Source organism: Rattus norvegicus, chromosome 6 (assembly GCF_036323735.1).
Source record: "Rattus norvegicus strain BN/NHsdMcwi chromosome 6, GRCr8, whole genome shotgun sequence".
NCBI classification, from domain to species: domain Eukaryota; kingdom Metazoa; phylum Chordata; class Mammalia; order Rodentia; family Muridae; genus Rattus; species Rattus norvegicus.
In genome coordinates, this window is record NC_086024.1 from 32,653,580 (window position 1) to 32,670,953 (window position 17,374).

The 17,374-nt window shown below is 47.4% G+C and overlaps 2 protein-coding genes across 5 annotated transcripts in view; one reads left to right on the plus strand and one right to left on the minus strand.

Moving 5' to 3' along the window:
- Positions 1–5,557: 5,557 nt before the first annotated feature.
- On the plus strand, positions 5,558–11,596 carry Pomc (proopiomelanocortin). Of its 3 annotated transcripts, none has more exons than XM_017594033.3 (3): positions 5,558–5,869; positions 8,984–9,164; positions 10,910–11,596. In XM_017594033.3, exons 2-3 carry the CDS (start codon positions 9,033–9,035, stop codon positions 11,483–11,485), a joined length of 708 nt encoding a protein of 235 aa, XP_017449522.1. In that variant the 5' UTR covers positions 5,558–5,869; positions 8,984–9,032; the 3' UTR covers positions 11,486–11,596. The 3 variants fall into 3 exon arrangements, with proteins under 3 accessions (XP_017449522.1, XP_063117621.1, NP_647542.1); XM_063261551.1 differs by having other exon boundaries at positions 5,687–5,869; positions 8,853–9,164; NM_139326.3 differs by having other exon boundaries at positions 5,774–5,869; positions 9,014–9,164; positions 10,910–11,594.
- The window catches only part of Efr3b (EFR3 homolog B), a 75,825-nt gene continuing 69,464 nt past the window's right edge, over positions 11,014–17,374 (minus strand). Inside the window, exon 22 of one of the 2 annotated variants that reach the window (XM_039113097.2) lies at positions 11,014–17,359. In XM_039113097.2, coding sequence (XP_038969025.2) covers positions 17,254–17,359 — 106 coding nt within the window. In that variant the 3' untranslated portion in view covers positions 11,014–17,253. 2 annotated transcript variants of the gene reach the window in all.

Genomic DNA, 17,374 nt, shown 5'->3' on the forward strand with positions numbered 1-17,374 from the left:
AATGTTGATTGTATGTGTATCTGAGTGTGTGTGTGTGTGTGTGTGTGTGTGTGTGTGTGTGTGTATGAGTGTGTGCGCATGAGTGCAGGTGTCTATGGAGACCAGAAGCTTTGGATACCTTGGAGGTGGAGCTAAAGGGAACTGCCTGACATGGTGCTGTCTAACTCCGGTCCCAGCAAGAACAGCACGTGCTCTTGTCTACAGGACCATCTTTCCAGTTCCTACTGTTGTTATAAACAGTCACAGAATATTTCACTGTATGACTTCACTATAATTCTCATAACTGTATCTTGGCGTTGACTTTATCTTACTGTCGCTATAACAGATATATGAAGTCTTGAAGAAAATTTATTGCTAGATAGCTTTCTTGGGAGACTTGATATAGAGAAAACCCATTCAGCCTCCTCTGGTTTAGCCTATTTAAATCTCATATCTTCTCCTCTTCTTCCCGCTTGGCCCACATCCTGTTATAGCAGAAGTTCTCCACCCCACTGCAGCTGAGTTCAAGGATCAGCTTCAGTTTTGGATCCCATCTCTGGTCTGCTTAAGACTTAGAGCATTTGGCTGGACATGGTGGCGCATGCCTTTAATCCCAGCGCTTGGGGTGGGAGGCAGAGGCAGGTGGATCTCTGTGAGTTTGTAAGCCGGGCTGGTCTACAAAGCAAGTTCCAGAACAGTTAGGGCTGTCACACAGAGAAACCTTTTAAAAAAAAACAACCAAACAAAGACTTTTTGTTTTTCTCATTGGCAGCAATAAGTTTTGACTCACTCCCGGGTCTCCCGCAACAGTATGTTCTGACCTCTGTTATCTTTCGTTTTGAGAAGGGGTTTTATATATTTTCCAGGCTGGCCTGGGACTCTTGATTCCCCTGCCTCAGCTTCCTAGGCGCTGGGATTACAGGTATGCACCACTGTCAATGAATGTCATTATCCTCAATTCTGCGTTACCTTTATTGAGCTGGAAGGGTTTGTGAATCCCAATAGACCACCAAGGAGTCCTTTCTGATGTAATGACCTTAGGGTCTCTTTATTACAACCTTGGGTTGGACTCTCTTCCAACCCAACCTTGACACAGCAGGACTGGAAGGGGAAGTGGAGTAGCCCAGAACCCTCAGCAGGACAAGGTTTTATAGGAAGCAGAAGTAAATGAAGGGGGTGGGGGGTCTAGCCTAGCAAGAATCTAAAGGAATATCTATTGTGAGCCGATAGGTGGGTGCTCTGAAGCAAGACCATATGCAATCACGACTGGTCTGAAAATTCCTTTGAAACAGACTAATCTTCGATAACTGTTGCTAGGAAGTAGCGAGGAGTAACTCTGGCCGAGGACAAGCCGTGCGTGGTTCCTTCCTGGTACGTGGGTGCAGCTTGGTTTGGCTGCAAGTCAGATTCTCAGGCTTCTTTTCTTTTCTTTACAAAGGAGGCTCATCCCAAGATGGAGGAGGTTTAGTCTCTCAGCTTCAATCCCTTAATGAATTCCATTCGCCATTAGATTTCTAGAATTGCTTTGTTTTTATGCTAGGATCAAAGGGGAGGAACTGATAAGTCTACAAAAGGAGACATTTAACGGACACACTTCTCTCGATAATCTAACAGGATACCAAATAACCGGAACAGATCCAGATAATAGAGTATTGAGTGTCTGAGCAACCACAGGGTGTGTTCTTTTGGAACAAACATGAAATGCTGTTCAAAATGGGGTACATGTTCACCCATTAAGTCTTAAACATTTCCTTAGGACTGAAATCAAACAGAGCACACTCTCTGACAACAAGGAAATTAAGCTAAAAAACGGTTTCTAAAACAGAATCAGAAAATCCCCAAGGCTGGGAAGATAACAGAACAGTTCTCAGTTCACAGGTCAAAGATGAAAATAAGATATATATTTTGAGATGGGGTTTCCCCGTGTAGCCCTATCTGTCCTGGAATGCACTCTGTAGGCCAGGTTGGCCTTGAACTCTTAGAGATCTGCCTGCCTCTGCTTCTGAGTGCTGGGATTAAAGGCACACATCACCACTGCCTAGCTGAAAATAAGGTATTTCGAACTAAATGGTAATTTTAAAACTTAAATACTAAGAATTGCAAGATGCAATTAAGAAGAACCTTCTTAGAAAGACATTTATGGCCATATCTACATATGCAAAAAAATAGAGGTTCAATGTCAATGATATAAGTAAAAACAATTGCTTCCTGTCCGACTTGAGTAGAGAAAGATTAGCTAACCAAGCATGTAGAAAGTAGAAGGAAGTAACAATTAGTAGAAATTTCAAAAATACTTCTGAACAACACACATGCAGTAGACAGAATTAACAATACCAAAGATGACTATTGTAAAAATAAACTTATAAAATTGATATACATCTGTCTTAGTTAGGGTCTTATTGCTGTGACCAGACACCATGACCAATGTAAGTTTTATAAAGGACAACATTTAATTGGGGGTGGCTTACAGGTTCAGAGGTTCAGTCCATTATCATCAAGGCGGGAACATGGCAGCATCTAGATAAGCATGGTGCAGGAGGAGCTGAGTTCTACATCTTCTCCCAAAGGAAGCCAGGAACAGACTGAGCATCCTCAGGCAGCTAGGAGGAGAGTCTCCAAGCCCACCCCCACAGTGACACACTTCCTCCAACAAGGCCACACCTTCTAATAGCGCCACTCCCTGGGCCAAGCATATGCAAACCATCACAACATCCAAGAAAAGGAGAATATAAATTACTAATACCAGACAAGAAAGAGGCGCACAACCAGAGTCTTCAGATGCTAAGGACCTGATAAGAAGCTATAATTAGACTAGGGATATATCTCAAATGTGTGAAGCCCTGGGTTCAACCCCTAGTTCCACAAAAAACAAAAGACTCCCCCAAACAAACACAACAGAAATGGAAGCTATAACATGCCAATTTTTTTTTTTCCGGAGCTGGGGACCGAAACATGCCATTTTTTAAGCCAAAAACTTAAAGAATTTTTGTGAAGTGAATAAATTCCTGGAAAAAAAAAACACCTTATTCAAATTGGAACAAGAAGAAATAGACAACGGGAATAATATTAAGGAAGCAATTGAATCTTCAATTGCTAAATAAAAACTGTTCAGCAAGCCAGGTGGTGGAGGCAAATACCTTTAATCTCAGTACTTTGGAGTCAGAGGCAGGTGGATCTCTGTGAGTTCAAGGACAGCCTACTCAACAGAATGAGTTTCAGAACAACCAGGGCTACACAGAGAAACCCTGTCTCAGAACACCCCTTCCTCCCAAAAACATCTTTCCAATAAACAAAGCAGACATCTTAGAAGCCTGGAAGCCTTCATGTGCGAAGCACTTTTAACATTCAAGGAAGACATTATAGCACTGTCCTTGGCTGAGTTAAAACAAGGAGAGAGATTTCAGTTTGTCTTGTGAGAACAGTGCAAATTTGATACCAGATTTGACAAGAGCTTAAAAATAAAAAGGAAAATTAGAGGCCACACTCATGAAAGTAGAGGCAAAAGTCTTAATTAAAATGCTAGTTATATAAGAGACACTCATCATCGTTAAATTGTGCTTCTTTGAAAGCACAGTATGTTAAACGTTGGGAAAGCAATCAGCAGTGTCCTAAGAACTCGCTACAGTATTACACTAAATGAGGAAAACTGTATTGTTTGAGGCTTTCAGAGGCACCTACTCCAGGTTATCAAAGATGTTGATACAAAGGCAATGGAGACCTTTTCCTGGTGACACCCATGTTCAATGCCTGTGTGGTGACAGTATCTCCTGTGTCTTTTTGACCCTGGTTCTGCTCTGGTTTTCTTTTCTTTTTAAAATCTTTTATTTATTTTTTTAAAAAATATTTATTTTTATTTTATGCCCATTGGTGTTTTGCCTACATGTGTGAATGTATGGGAATGTCGAATCCTTGGATCTGGAGTTTAGACAGGTATGAGTTGCCATGTAGGTGTTGAGAATTGAACCCAGGACCTTTGGAAGAACAGCCAGTGCTCTTAACCACTGAACCCTCTCTCTCTAAGCCTTGGTTTTCTTTTCTCCTTTACTGAGTTTGGCCATGGGTCCAGCCACCCTTGTCTCCTGCCCTCCCCCACCTTTATGTCCTATAGCCCAACCAGTGTTTCCTAATGTGGTTTAACAGCTTTTCAAACTTTTCAGTTCATATTGGGCAAAGCAAGTTCTCCTATGTATAATTAGGAGTCCAGATGATAGTTAGGCCAACCCAAACCTACCTTGGTTTGACTCCAATGCAAGCAGCCTCCTAAAGTCACATCCATAAAGCAATGGACAAGACAAAGAGCACTGCCAAGCCTGGTGCTGGTTAGGGCAGAGGTGGATGGGAGGTCAGAGACAGAAGTGAATCAGTTCACGTATAATAAGCTACTGTACAGATGAGACAGGAAAGGGGTTCTCTGAAGAAAGGAGATCGTTTCTAAGGCTCCTGGTAGAAATAACCCAAAGTGGCTTAGTAAGAGCCAGGTGATACTGGAGAGCTAGACCGTCATAGGGATCTGAGTTACCTCATCGGAGGGACACAGGGTGCTCAGCTTCCAGGGAACACTCAGGGAGGTAGAGGCAGAAAGAAGCACTCACGGAATATGAGCATTGGGGTTAGCTGACGTCCAGGATATGAGTTGGACAGCAGGTAATCATCCCAGAAAGAGGTCAGAGCCATGTGACACAATCCTTATTCACCATTAGGGAGCTTGGTGCATTCTCTGGTGCCACAAAAGGAAAAGATTTTTGGAAGCAAAGTCGATACTGCCAATCAGAAAAGCTGAACTCTCAAGGGACCCCCTGGAGTCCCCCAAACAAAACAAAGCAAATAGACAAACAGACAGTGTCTAACTGGGGAGTGAAGTTCCTTCAACTGGTAGATTAAACAGGCACCGGGACTGGTCTGATCCAATCCTAGTCCCCCTGCCAGTCACAGCTCTCTTCACAGGCTTTGCTCTTTGGCACACAGGCCTGTTCTTTCTTCTGTTTTGCCCTGTGAGTTCCCAGCCAAGCCAGAACGCCTGGGCCTGGCCACACGGTGAAGGCTGTCAGACAATCCCCAGGCCATTCTGCCAACTCAGCCCCAGAATGGCTTCCACTTCCCTCCACAGAGTGCTGCACCTCCTGGTTAATAGTCTGAGGCTGGCAGGACCTTTCCCTTGGAGTTTGGGCATCAAAGGGCACCTGTCTTGGAATAAGTATTGGGGATGGAGACAGACTGTACAAACTCACTTGCACACACTCCCAAAGGTAGCCTGCCTTGGGCTGCCATGATTCTTGACAGCCTCTGTTGTCTCCCTTCTCGAAACGAAACAGAGATCTTGATTTCACAAGACTCCATACTTTCCCAACACTGGGGAAATCTGATGCGTAACAGACCCCCTCCTCATTAGTGATATTTACCTCCAAATGCCAGGAAGGCAGATGGACGCACACAGGTAATTCCACTCCATTCTGTAAGACCTCAGAACTAGGCCTGCCTCACACCAGGATGCTAAGCCTCTGTCCAGTCCTGAGTGGAGATCCAACAGCATCCTTAATTAAGTTCCTCCTGACCACCGGGGCCAGGTGTGCGCTTCAGCGGGTCTGTGCTAACGCCAGCCTCCGCACTTTCCAGGCACATCTGCTGTGCGCGCAGCCCCGACCGGGAAGCCCCCCCTCCCGCGGCCCGCCGCCCCCCTTCGCGTGGCCGGGGATTCGCTTGTTGCGTTGCAGAAGCGCTGCCAGGAAGGTCACGTCCAAGGCTCACCCACCCAACCCTGCAGGTATAAAAGAAGAGAGAAGAGTGACAGGGACCAAACGGGAGGCGACGGAGGAGAAAAGAGGTTAAGGAGCAGTGACTAAGAGAGGCCACTGAACATCTTCGTCCTCAGAGAGCTGCCTTTCCGCGACAGGTAAGGGTGTCTCGGCTCCTGACGGCTCTCCTACGCTGAGCTCTGTCCCCGGACCCTGGGATCCCCAGCAGGCGGTAATGCAGACTGGCGTTCTGGCTTGTAGCGGACCTGACCTCTTCGCAAACTTTCTGAGACGTGAGAGAGCTGAGCCCGGACGATGGGTTGGCAGACTGCATTGCTCCAGAGAGCAGGTCTGTGGCAATTCCAAAGACCGCCAGCGTCGGGGTCCCAGGGTCCGCATGGAGGAATGAAGCACTGGGAGGCTTAGGATTGTCTTAGACTCCGACTGGCCCCTGGGGAGATCTTGGGAGAGTTCCCCCTTAGGTTTCTCCTCCCTATTGTTTGGACTTTTATATATCTTCTTTAAGGCAAGAGACCATATATACTGAGCACACGTTGGAAAGATAGCGGGAAAGAAGGGCGAGCCACAATAAACTCCTAATAGTGGAGTTCACTTGTTATTGCTGTAGAGATCAAAACCCTCGCCTCCCTGCGCACCTTAGCAGACCTGATGTGGTTGCGTTGCGATAATTGTGTGGGTTATAGGAAAGGACGGTAAGTAAGTGGGCTCTTCTTTCCAAAATCCAGCTCAGATTAAAAACAGGGTGTGGGGCGGGAACTGTCCAAGGTCCTGAACCACTCCATCTAGTTTCGAAAACCTTTAAAAAACCGTGGGGGCGGTGCAGCAAGTTGTAAGGACCCAGACTCAGGCAGAGGACATTTCAAATGGAGAGAAAGATCCCCCAAGTTCTCCGTGCGTAAACCAGGGGAAGCTCTCACAGGATGGCTGGAAGGAGTCGAGTGAAACGAAGAAAAGTTTGTCAGTTTATGAAATATGCACAGACTAACGCCTTGTTTCCTGTGGTATTGTGGAAATTGAAGCATACGCACCGTGTATGGATGAAATCGCATCTTTGTGCCTCTGAGCTTTATAGACAGGTTATCGGAGTCACTTTGAGAGCAGAAAATATAAGGCTCTTCTGAGTTCAGAGAATTTTCTGGGGCCCTAATAAGTGTAGTTCTATCGAAATGAATAAATCGTAATCTTCTGTCTTCCAGAGCTGTTAATGACTGGAACCCGGCACTCTCTAACCTATAAAAAGCACAGCATTTGACATTTCCCCCAATACTTTTGATTTTTCAAAAAAAAAATTGACACAAATAAGGCGTTTGTTTCATTGTGGAAAAAAGGGGGACATACAAATAAAAAGCTGGGGAGCTCTGGGAGTGGGGATGAGAATTTCAGCACACAATAGGTGGACTAGGAAGAGAGGGCACGATTTTGAGGGCCTGAAATCGTGACTGTCTCTTCTTCAAAGATAGACCTCATTCCATGGTACCCAGCTTTCAAGACAATGGAAACTTAGTTGAGAAGTCTATCAGACTTGCATGATCTTATTTTTCTTTACTAATACGTTTTTCATGCTATTTACCATTTTTTCCCACCTTCCTATCTGGGGGGACTTTGTGATCTCAGCATTTTGAGCTAATTGGCTGCTTGTCTGAACCTGAGCCCCAGCAAGGGCAACAAGTTTGCTTCTGGTCTGAGGTGTGGCCCACACAGCTCAAATGACTGCTAGCGTCTACTAATGGTAGTTCTGAAAAACAAAACAAAACAAATCAAATCAAAACAAAACAAAACAAAAAAACCAAAAAACAAAAACCACTCAAAGCTTGCAGGAAAAACCAGCTCTTGAAGACTGGCACAGGGTGGAGCAGAGAGGGGAGATTCTTGAAAGCTTTCATTTCCAAATCCTCCCTTTCAAAAATAAAGGCTTTTCTCCTGTCTCTCTAAATGAGATTTATTTTCTGCCATATTCTTCTTAAAATGCAAATGTTCACCAGACAATTAAGCCATTTACATATTTTTAATTCTTAAATTTTTTTTGTTTTTTTGTTTTTTTTCAAGACAGGGTATTTCTGTGTAAACTTAGCTGTTCTGGAATTTTCTCTGTAGGCCAGGCTGGCTTTGAACTCAGAGATCCTCCCGCTTCTGCCTCCTGGGTGCTGGGATTAAAGGTATGAGCCACCACTGCCTGGGTATTTACATTTCACTCTGACTAACTTTTCTAATTAAAGGTCTTCCTAATGGCTGGTAATCTGAAACCCAGAATGAGTGTAGAGTTGGTGGGGAGCTGATTACAGACTATGGTGACTTTAGGGATCCTTGGGTGATGGGGAACAGGTGTAACAAGCTAAGAAGCTAGCAGTGCTAGGGAAATGCTGGACGCCAGGGAGCCAAGGCACCGTGGTTGCTCTCTTCTGCCTGTTGGTGCCACATCTGCCCAGAGATGCTTTGCATTTCTTGACAGTATCTTAGTGGCTCTTCACTTCAGGGGCAGCTTCTTCACTGTGGAGGCAGCTTCCTTTCTGGTCTTCTGCCCGTCTCTCTGCCCTCAGTATTGACATCCTCTTCAAGGTCATGTATTTCAGACAAGACTTACATGTGTGGTCTGTATGTTTAGAAAACAGGGAAGTTTTAAAGGAAGTGGAATCTGCCTTAGAAAGAAATCTTCCCAAAGTTACTAGGATCTGGGAAATAACAATCACCAGGAGATTTGTGTATACAATATCAAATATTGATTAAGTGGAAGGGTTTTATTTGCCTGTATTGAAACCTACCTTTCATCGGAAGTGATCAAATTTTAGGTGAGAGGAACCAAGGCAGGACTTTCTCAATCCTTTGTCTTTAGTTATTCCCACCCTTTGGATATGGAGTGTTAACTGCAGCTTTTTCCAGGCAGTGAATTTAGAAGCCATCTGGGAATACAGGGAAGCTTACTTTTACTGCATCATGAGCACAAAAGAAATGATCTTTTGGGGTCATCAGCTTTCCCACCTCCCAAATGAGGGGCCGGACCAAGTGATATCCTAGATAGCCTCACCTCTGATTTTTTTTAAAAGTCTGATTTTAACAGGAAACAGAGAGGGAAACTGCCTGTAGTTTGTGTTGAGCCCTCTTTTCCTACCCCTCCTATGACAGCCACACGCATCTCCCATCTTCTGAGCCCTGCTCCTGTCCTCAGAAAGCCTTGGACTGTAAAGGTGAGAGCTGTTAGTGTTGGCTCAGAGTCCTTTCCTGGTCACTGGCCAGCATTGTTCTGCTCCTTGCAGGGGTCCCTCCAATCTTGTTTGCCTCTGCAGAGCCTCAGCCACCTGGAAGATGCCGAGATTCTGCTACAGTCGCTCAGGGGCCCTGCTGCTGGCCCTCCTGCTTCAGACCTCCATAGACGTGTGGAGCTGGTGCCTGGAGAGCAGCCAGTGCCAGGACCTCACCACGGAAAGCAACCTGCTGGTATGTGGGCCACGGACACCACTGTGGCTTGGGTGGAAGATGGCACCGGGATTAGAACAGATGGAAAGGAAGAGGGCTGTGGGAAGGGGTGACAGGGAAATTCATCTCCGTTAATTGGAGTGACTCGGAGCAGCAACAGAACTCTTTCTGTAAGGTTGGAATTAGGCAAAGGTGAGAAGGAGGTGGCTTCAGAGAAAGGGGTCTGGTTCATAATTTCTGCTCCATTATTCTCACCCACTCATTCTGTTTCTGGTGAGGAATCCTCACAGAAACTGAGTATACACAATGCCATATTAGCCAGGAGTGCTCCTTTAGTTGGTCCCGTATTTCAACCCTTTGGCTCCCAAATCAACCTCCCTTTAAATAGTGGAAACCTGCAAGTGCACTTCATATTTCTTCCCTCTTTATTTTCTCTCAGTTACAAAGCCAGTTACTAGTCGGGTATTTCCATATAACACCTCCAGAGGGAGAAGGAAAGACCAAAGTCCCCCCCCCCAAAGAAAAAAAACCCAAAAAACTGATGCCAAATATCTCACACTGCTTCTAGAAGGCAGGATTCCAGCCAAGTTCTTTTCCAGTCTTTCCTGCAGAAGCGTGTAAAGCTGTCAGGGGCAGGCTAGGGCCCCTTACACATCACCATGTGCATGCACATGCATGCACACAAGTGTCGGGTGCCTGCTACTACATCCTGTTCGATGTATCAACGGACAGCTGAGGCTAGGTGATGGAAGAGACCTTCTCAAGACATAAGAACAAGGTTCATGTACTTTAGACTCAGAAGGCCCAAGGAACCCTGGGTGATCCAGTTCAGAAACTGCCAAGGCTGTTGATTTGCATAGCCTCTCCTGAGATCTCACCAGGAAAGGGGTTGGTGTAGGAGATAAACAAGGTCAGAGTCCTCGGGTGACACCTCACACTTCTGACACCACTGAGTCCCCTATTTCATTTACATTACGTTTAAATAACTTTGCTTTTATCACCCACTGTTAACATTCGGTAGCATTATAATTGTAGAAAAACCTTCAACGGATGAGTGGGTGGGGTCCTTCTATTTTCTCCTCCTCAATTTCCAAGGTTCTAAAAAAAAAAAAAAAACAAAACAAAACAAAAAAAAAAAAACCTTAAGGTTGCAGCTTATGTAAAAATAACCACAACCGCAGTTGTGAGTCTTCAAGGTGTAGACGCACCAGCAGACCACTCACGATGGATTTATCCCTTGCCTTTCACCCTTTCTCCCAGTTAGAATGAGGTGGCAGGGAAATGAACTAGTTTGTCTCAAAATTCTGCTTGAGATGATACAAGAAGATACACAGTAAAAGACCTAGTGGGTGCTGGGAAGTTTTGAGGCAAGAGACCTAGGGGTAGAGGGCTGGAGTAGGCACATAACTTTGTACATTACTGGTGTAAAATTGAATCATTGTTAAAGTCCAGGCTCCTAGAAGCCAGAAACCTATTACTAGGTCCCTATCCCAAATCCCAGACCCATGCCCCTCCTGGACTTTAATAGAACTACTCCTTGACCCCATTGACAACACTCCTTTTGGTGCATATGACAGCAAGGCCTTGCTAGTAAGAGCTAAGCAAGTAGATTGGGATGCAATAGCAGCTTGGTGCAGGATGTTGGCAGGACCTCGGGGGTCCACATTGCTGGGCCTGATGGCCTCGAGGCATAAACTGGCACCACTAGAGGGCAGGGATGGTGGCCACAGGAGCTGGCTTGGCTCACACATTGGGCCTCCCTACAGGCTTGCATCCGGGCCTGCAGACTCGACCTCTCGGCGGAGACGCCCGTGTTTCCAGGCAACGGAGATGAACAGCCCTTGACTGAAAATCCCCGGAAGTACGTCATGGGTCACTTCCGCTGGGACCGCTTCGGCCCCAGAAACAGCAGCAGTGCTGGCGGCTCAGCGCAGAGGCGTGCGGAGGAAGAGACGGCGGGGGGAGATGGCCGTCCGGAGCCAAGTCCACGGGAGGGCAAGCGCTCCTACTCCATGGAGCACTTCCGCTGGGGCAAGCCGGTGGGCAAGAAGCGGCGCCCTGTGAAGGTGTACCCCAATGTCGCCGAGAACGAGTCGGCCGAGGCCTTTCCCCTAGAGTTCAAGAGGGAGCTGGAAGGCGAGCAGCCTGATGGCTTGGAGCACGTCCTGGAGCCGGATACCGAGAAGGCCGACGGGCCCTATCGGGTGGAGCACTTCCGCTGGGGCAACCCGCCCAAGGACAAGCGCTACGGCGGCTTCATGACCTCCGAGAAGAGCCAGACGCCCCTGGTGACGCTCTTCAAGAACGCCATCATCAAGAACGCGCACAAGAAGGGCCAGTGAGGGTGCAGGGGTCTTCTCACTCCAAGGCCCCCTCCCTGCATGGGCGAGAGCACCTGACCTCCAGCCTCTTAGAGTTACCTGTAGTTAGGAAATAAAACCTTTCAGACTTCACAGCCGGCTCTGATCTTCAATATAACTGCGTGAATAAAGTCAAAATACACAACCGTCCAATTACACTGCCATGTGACCAGATAAGAGTGTCAAGAAAACATCTCAACCCCCTTCCCCCAGCAAATACTCTTGGTGGGGGACTAGATAGTTTGGATGGCTCAGGGTGGTTCTCTGTCCAACACTTCTAGGATGTCTGCTTAGCTTGGCCCTTAAGCCAAGTCCTACAAGAGTGACTGACCCTAGGCACTAGAAGCCAGGTGGCACTATTGGGGCCTATTCCACACTGGGAATATATCTGGGAAGTCACTCAGGAAGTTCCAGGACACAGGGACACTCCTAGCTATGTTGAGTCTTTGCTCCAATCTCAGGCAGGTCCCTGAACCCTCCCATGATTTAGTTATCTGTCTCTTCATTCTTGGTGTAAGGGCTCCCTGGAGGATAAAAGGAAAACAGAGATTCCATTATTTTATCAGGAAAACGTGAGAACTGAGAGTCAGTAGCTGTTCCGATTTGGTTATTCATATATTCTCTCCACACACACGCTCTTACCCACCATAGAGATAAACGCACTGTCCCTCAGGCCCAAACCTTGAGGGCATTGGTTTCCCACCTTGCTGTGTCTTCCCAGCTCTCTCCCAGTGCTTCATTCTCACTACTCCAGTGCATTAACCAACTGGCCTCCAGTTGATTTCCTGCCCATGCAAATTATTCACTGTTGCATGTATTTAAAAAGAGCTTGTTAGTTCCTTGGTCCTTGGCCCACCCGACAACAGTTTTCTCTACATCCCAATTTCCCATCAGTTGCAAGCTTTTGGGGCAAAGTATATTGAGCATGAACATGAATAGAAAACTATATATGTAAATCTACACACATGTACATATAGAGATGAACATGTCAATCATGTCCATTCTCCTACCAGGCCTTTAGCTCATGTTTCCTGGGATTAAGGTCCTGCTTCATGTCTCTTGGTTTCACTGCTACTCTTCAGTTCTTCATACCTGGACCCCACCCCCAATGTCACCTTCAGAATCTTTGCTGTTTTTTTTTTCAATGCAAACCTAGGTTCAAGACCACCTCTACCAGGCCAGTCATGCTCTCGACCTGTGGCCCTGTTTATACACAGGGCTCCTGTAGTCCGCTCCCTCTGTGCTGGAAGGCATCACTGGCCAGGAGGACAAGTGATTTGCTGTGTGTCTGTTTTGTCCCCTCACCTAAGAGAAACTCCAAGCTCTGCAGGCCTGTGTTGTGTTGCTTCTGTCTCCTTGTGGAGTTTTCACAGTGCTGAGGTGTGTGTGTGTGTGTGTGTGTCACACTTCTGCAGTCAGGTTTACAGGGGAGGCACACACACCCTTTGATTAGACATCCATGGGCCACACACAGCAAAGCCTGGTACTTGTGTATTTATACAAAAGCCCTTATATCTGAGAGGCGTTTACAAGGACGCGGTGAGCCCTGGAAGTCCTGCTGTGAAAGGGAGTCAGAAACCCGATTAAGTTCTCACTAATGTGGGTTGTGGGAAATGAGCTGGAAGGAGGAATGGCCTGGGCCCTCCTGGGGATGATCCCTTGCTGGGAATCCTCCCTTCAGGTTTCCACATCTGTAATGTCCTCCCCCTCCCTTCTTCATTAGAGTTGGGTATAAAGCAAGGGTGTGGGGGGGGGGGTGTCGAAATGCCAATGGTACACCACTGCTATTTTTCAGTTTCTGTTTTTATCCAAAAAAGAAAAAAAAAAAGCTATTTTCTTTTAAGAATTCAAATAGACAGCCATATGGTGACAACATTAACATTTATTTGAAAAGGGCATCATCCACTAAAAGTCAGTTCTAAAGAATGACTTTGGAATAGTCCCTCCAATACCCTGGAAGGAAAACTAATTGGATCCAACAAGTTCAAAATACAGAAAACTGCCACAGGTGCCAATTCTGTACTCACATATAAATACATCAGTCATTATATACACAGTGTTGGCAACTACAACTACATTACACACATGCATGGACATAGACACACACGCACACTCACACACACACTCAGCCAGGTCATGAAGGTCTAAAAAAATCCCAGACACGCTGAGATAGGTGGGCTGCAGCATCTATGGCTGTGCACTTCCATACTCTATGTGCCAGACTCCAATCAGTAAGAGTTCAAAATGGGCAAGTGTTAGGCTCACGAGATTCCCATGCTCTCTGAAGAAACCAGGCTGGTGCCAAAGGGCGGTCAACAGGGCCATGATGTCTTTCCTGCTACCCACGACTTTTCCTTATCACTCTCCGAGTAGCCAGAATCAAGAACAGGGCCTCCCATGATTCCTCTTCTGCAGTCTTTAGATTAGACCCAGCTTGGGTTATAGGGTCATAGAAGCCTGACCGTTTTCCCTGACCTTTACTCCAGATTCAGAGGCCAGAACCCTCGCTTTGATGCAGTCTGCTTGCCAGAGAAGGTCAAAGAAAGCAGGTACAGCCTGACTAATATGCCCCTGCCTGACCTCCGAGTCTGCTTTTGAACACTAAGTTAAGACCCACAGCTCAGGCCTTCCCTTTCCCCCAGGCCCCAAACATAGCTAAGCCACACAGGGCTTTGAAGCTTTCTCTATAATGGGTTAACAGGCCTATGACAGCCAAAGGACACCTGGCAGGCACCGCGACCCAGGGGCCCTCAAGAAGTCTGGGGCTTCTTTTCAAGAAGTCAAGAGTCTTAGGGCTTTTTCAGATCCCAATCCAGTGGAACTGCATCGTGTGGACCAGGAACAGCCTGTGCACAGGCAGCCTACAGGCTATGGCTGCTCTGACCAGGGTCCTTGGTCCCAGGCCCATGTTGTCTGGCTTTGTGTGCAGGTGGGAGCCAGACAGGGGACATGTCTAGGTTTTTCGATGAGGACATTTAAACCATTTATTTTAGTCTTCGAGGTAAGGAGAAAACAAGAAACAGGCTCGGCACGGGGTAAACAGCAGCTGCTACTGGATCAGGTATTTTCTGTTAATCCATTTTTTATACTCTTTATGATCAATGTGTTAACTTCTAAACCACAAACACATTCCTGCCTACTGGATTCTGTCAGCAGGGTGTCACCCTCATGCCTATGAAGCTGGAGCCCTGGGTGCTTTGATGGTGGGGGTGGGGACTGGTTGGCCTTAATAGGTTTGTTGGCTCCTTTTGATCCTGGTTTACAACAGGGAAGGAGAACAGAACAAGGCTAAGACAGTGCTATCAGACACCAGAGGCTCAGAAGGCAAGAATGGACACTAGGCTCCTCCCCTAGCTCCCACCCACTGTGCTTTTGCCTCTCTCCCCAGCCTTGTGATGGAAGGACAGACTCTCCTGCAATCACCATCTAAACTTCCCGCCTCTGAGGCAAGATCAGATTCCATTTCCTGTTAACAGGCAAACCACTATCCTACTGGATGTAAATTTAAATCAATTCTACCAAGAAGAGGGCACACAAGCGGCAGGCTCTCTAAAAGCAGCATGTCCCTGCCACACAGCCATGGTATGAGGAAAAAGAAAGGCAGAGAAGACTGAGCAGCCATTGAGTCTGCAGAATTGAACTCTGGCTTTTTCTTCTGTCCCCAGGGAGAGAGACAGACGTATCCAAGCGGCATCTGGTTCTGATGCTGGCTCTCAAAAGACTCCAAGGAAGTGTCTCCCAATCCACAACTAGGATTAAGGTACCTCAGGGGTGGTCAGCGATGATGTCAGTGGGGAGCAATAAAGAAACTAACGGACTCCTATTCAAGCCAAGCATGGGATAAAAGATGTGGCCAGCAAGAGAAGAAAGACAGTTTTTAAGCGCAAGGCTTAGATTCCTTTAGTCTCTAAAAGATAACTTGCCTTCGTGTCTAAGTTGCCTTCTTAGTGAAAAGGTATTAGGGAAAAACCCAAGGCCTTGCTTATAAAGTTGGGTTGAGCAGCAGCCACACAGCCCCAAAGCCATGTGGGTGGTGTTGGGGTGTGGTCCATGCAGGCCATGCACCCATAGCTCAGTGCAGGGACCATGGGAAAGGCTCAGGCAGGCCCCGTCTGTGATATTTACCACACAAGCAACGGAAAGTACACGTACTCCAGTTCTCCTAATTCTGGAAAATGTTCCCTCTGTCCTAGCAAGCAGGCTCTCACCCTGCAGGGTCCTGAGAAGCCTAACTCTCCTGAGCAGAAATAGCTCCTTTATGACCCTAGGCCACACTACCTAAAACCATACCCTGGAAATGGCTCCTGCAGGTCAACAGAAGCACACCCCCCCCCCCCCCCGCCTTTTCTAAGAAGTTAAATCTCTGGAGCAGTGTTGGTCCTGAGAGAAAAGCAGCTCAGAACACTTTGGGGAAGTTTGAAGGGAAAGAAAGGACTATCCTGGACCATGGAGTACTCCCACTGCTAGGCATTCTGGGAGGCAGAGGGGCACCAAGAGGGGCATCAGGAAACGGTCAAACCAAGGGGACAGCAAATAGACATTTTTGTACCCGCACAGTCCTGGGTCAGCTGCGCCCAGCACACACGAGTCACATGGGGACAGGTACGTGGCCCACAGAGAAAATGGAAGACGAAGTGATTCCTACCACCTCTACCTCAGCTACAAGCAAGGCTAATTGTCCCCAGTGTCTCAGACTTTGCCCAGAGAGGGGAAAATATTGTTTCAATCCTAGCTGTTAAATCTTTCTAAAGTGCCACTTGCTTAACTGCCTCTCTCCCAACCCCTAACTACCGCTGACAGCATCTTCCGTGGGAAGTGACGTGGACAGGCCGCAGGACCCTGGTGCTTCCTCCCTCTCTTCAGCCGTCTAGAACCAGCTAGTTTGCTCAGCTTTCACTCATCCCAGAGGCTGTGGAAACAAAGACATCAGGGACCAAACTTAACCACCCAGGAAACATCCAGTAGATAGAGAACCAGAGAAGATCCACCACAGGCTTCCTCAGACAGAGAGTGTGAGGAGATGCTATGCAGCCAGGACAGACTTGCCACACTTGTGCTTTGCTGATGTTGCCACCCTGTCTGGGAGACCCAGCCCCTCAACATCCCCAGCCTGTTGCTCTTCTGGTAGCCATGCTGCCTCCAGGGTCTCTGGCCCCAGCTCCCGAAGTGAGCTCTCAGCACTCATTAATAGTAGAAAAGGAAACACAGACACTAGAGAGGAAATGGGATGCTGGGTAAGACCCCCTAAAGACTTAAGAGGTGAGAGCAGACATCCCCTCCGAGCTCTCTCCCTCACACCGTCACTTCTTCATGTGGGGAGTGGGGGATGGGAGGATTGCCTCAGTTTCCCCAAGTGCCATCTACGCTTTCCTCAGATCAACCATGCTGATATCAGGCTCCTTTCTTTGGGAGTGGCTGACACTCCCTCAAAGACACATCCCCAATGGAGGCTTCCCAGAAGCAGGAGGTCTCCTGCTTCTCAGGAGACACCCTTGTGTTTCTCTGTCCCTGGCTGATACAAGAGAAAACAGGTGAGATGCTTGCTAGCCCAGAGGGCAGGTGGCTGGATCCTCCTCACAGAAGACGAGGAGGAGGCAGGAGGGCCACAGAGGACCAGAGGCTCCACCTTTGCTCATTTTCCAGGGTGTTGAGTTCTTAGCTATCCCAGCTAGATTTCCACACGGTGAGAGTGAGCAGGAGGGCGGTCCTCCTGCAGACTGTGTCCTCTAAGGAGTTCTGTCTCTTGGAATTCAGTATACGCATAGGTCGGGAAACTTCATCTCATAGACGGGGATGGAGTGGTTCTGCGGCTGGCCGTACGCTGCACTGATGGTTCCCGAAGGGCTTGGAGGGGGGCTGGGGACACACGAA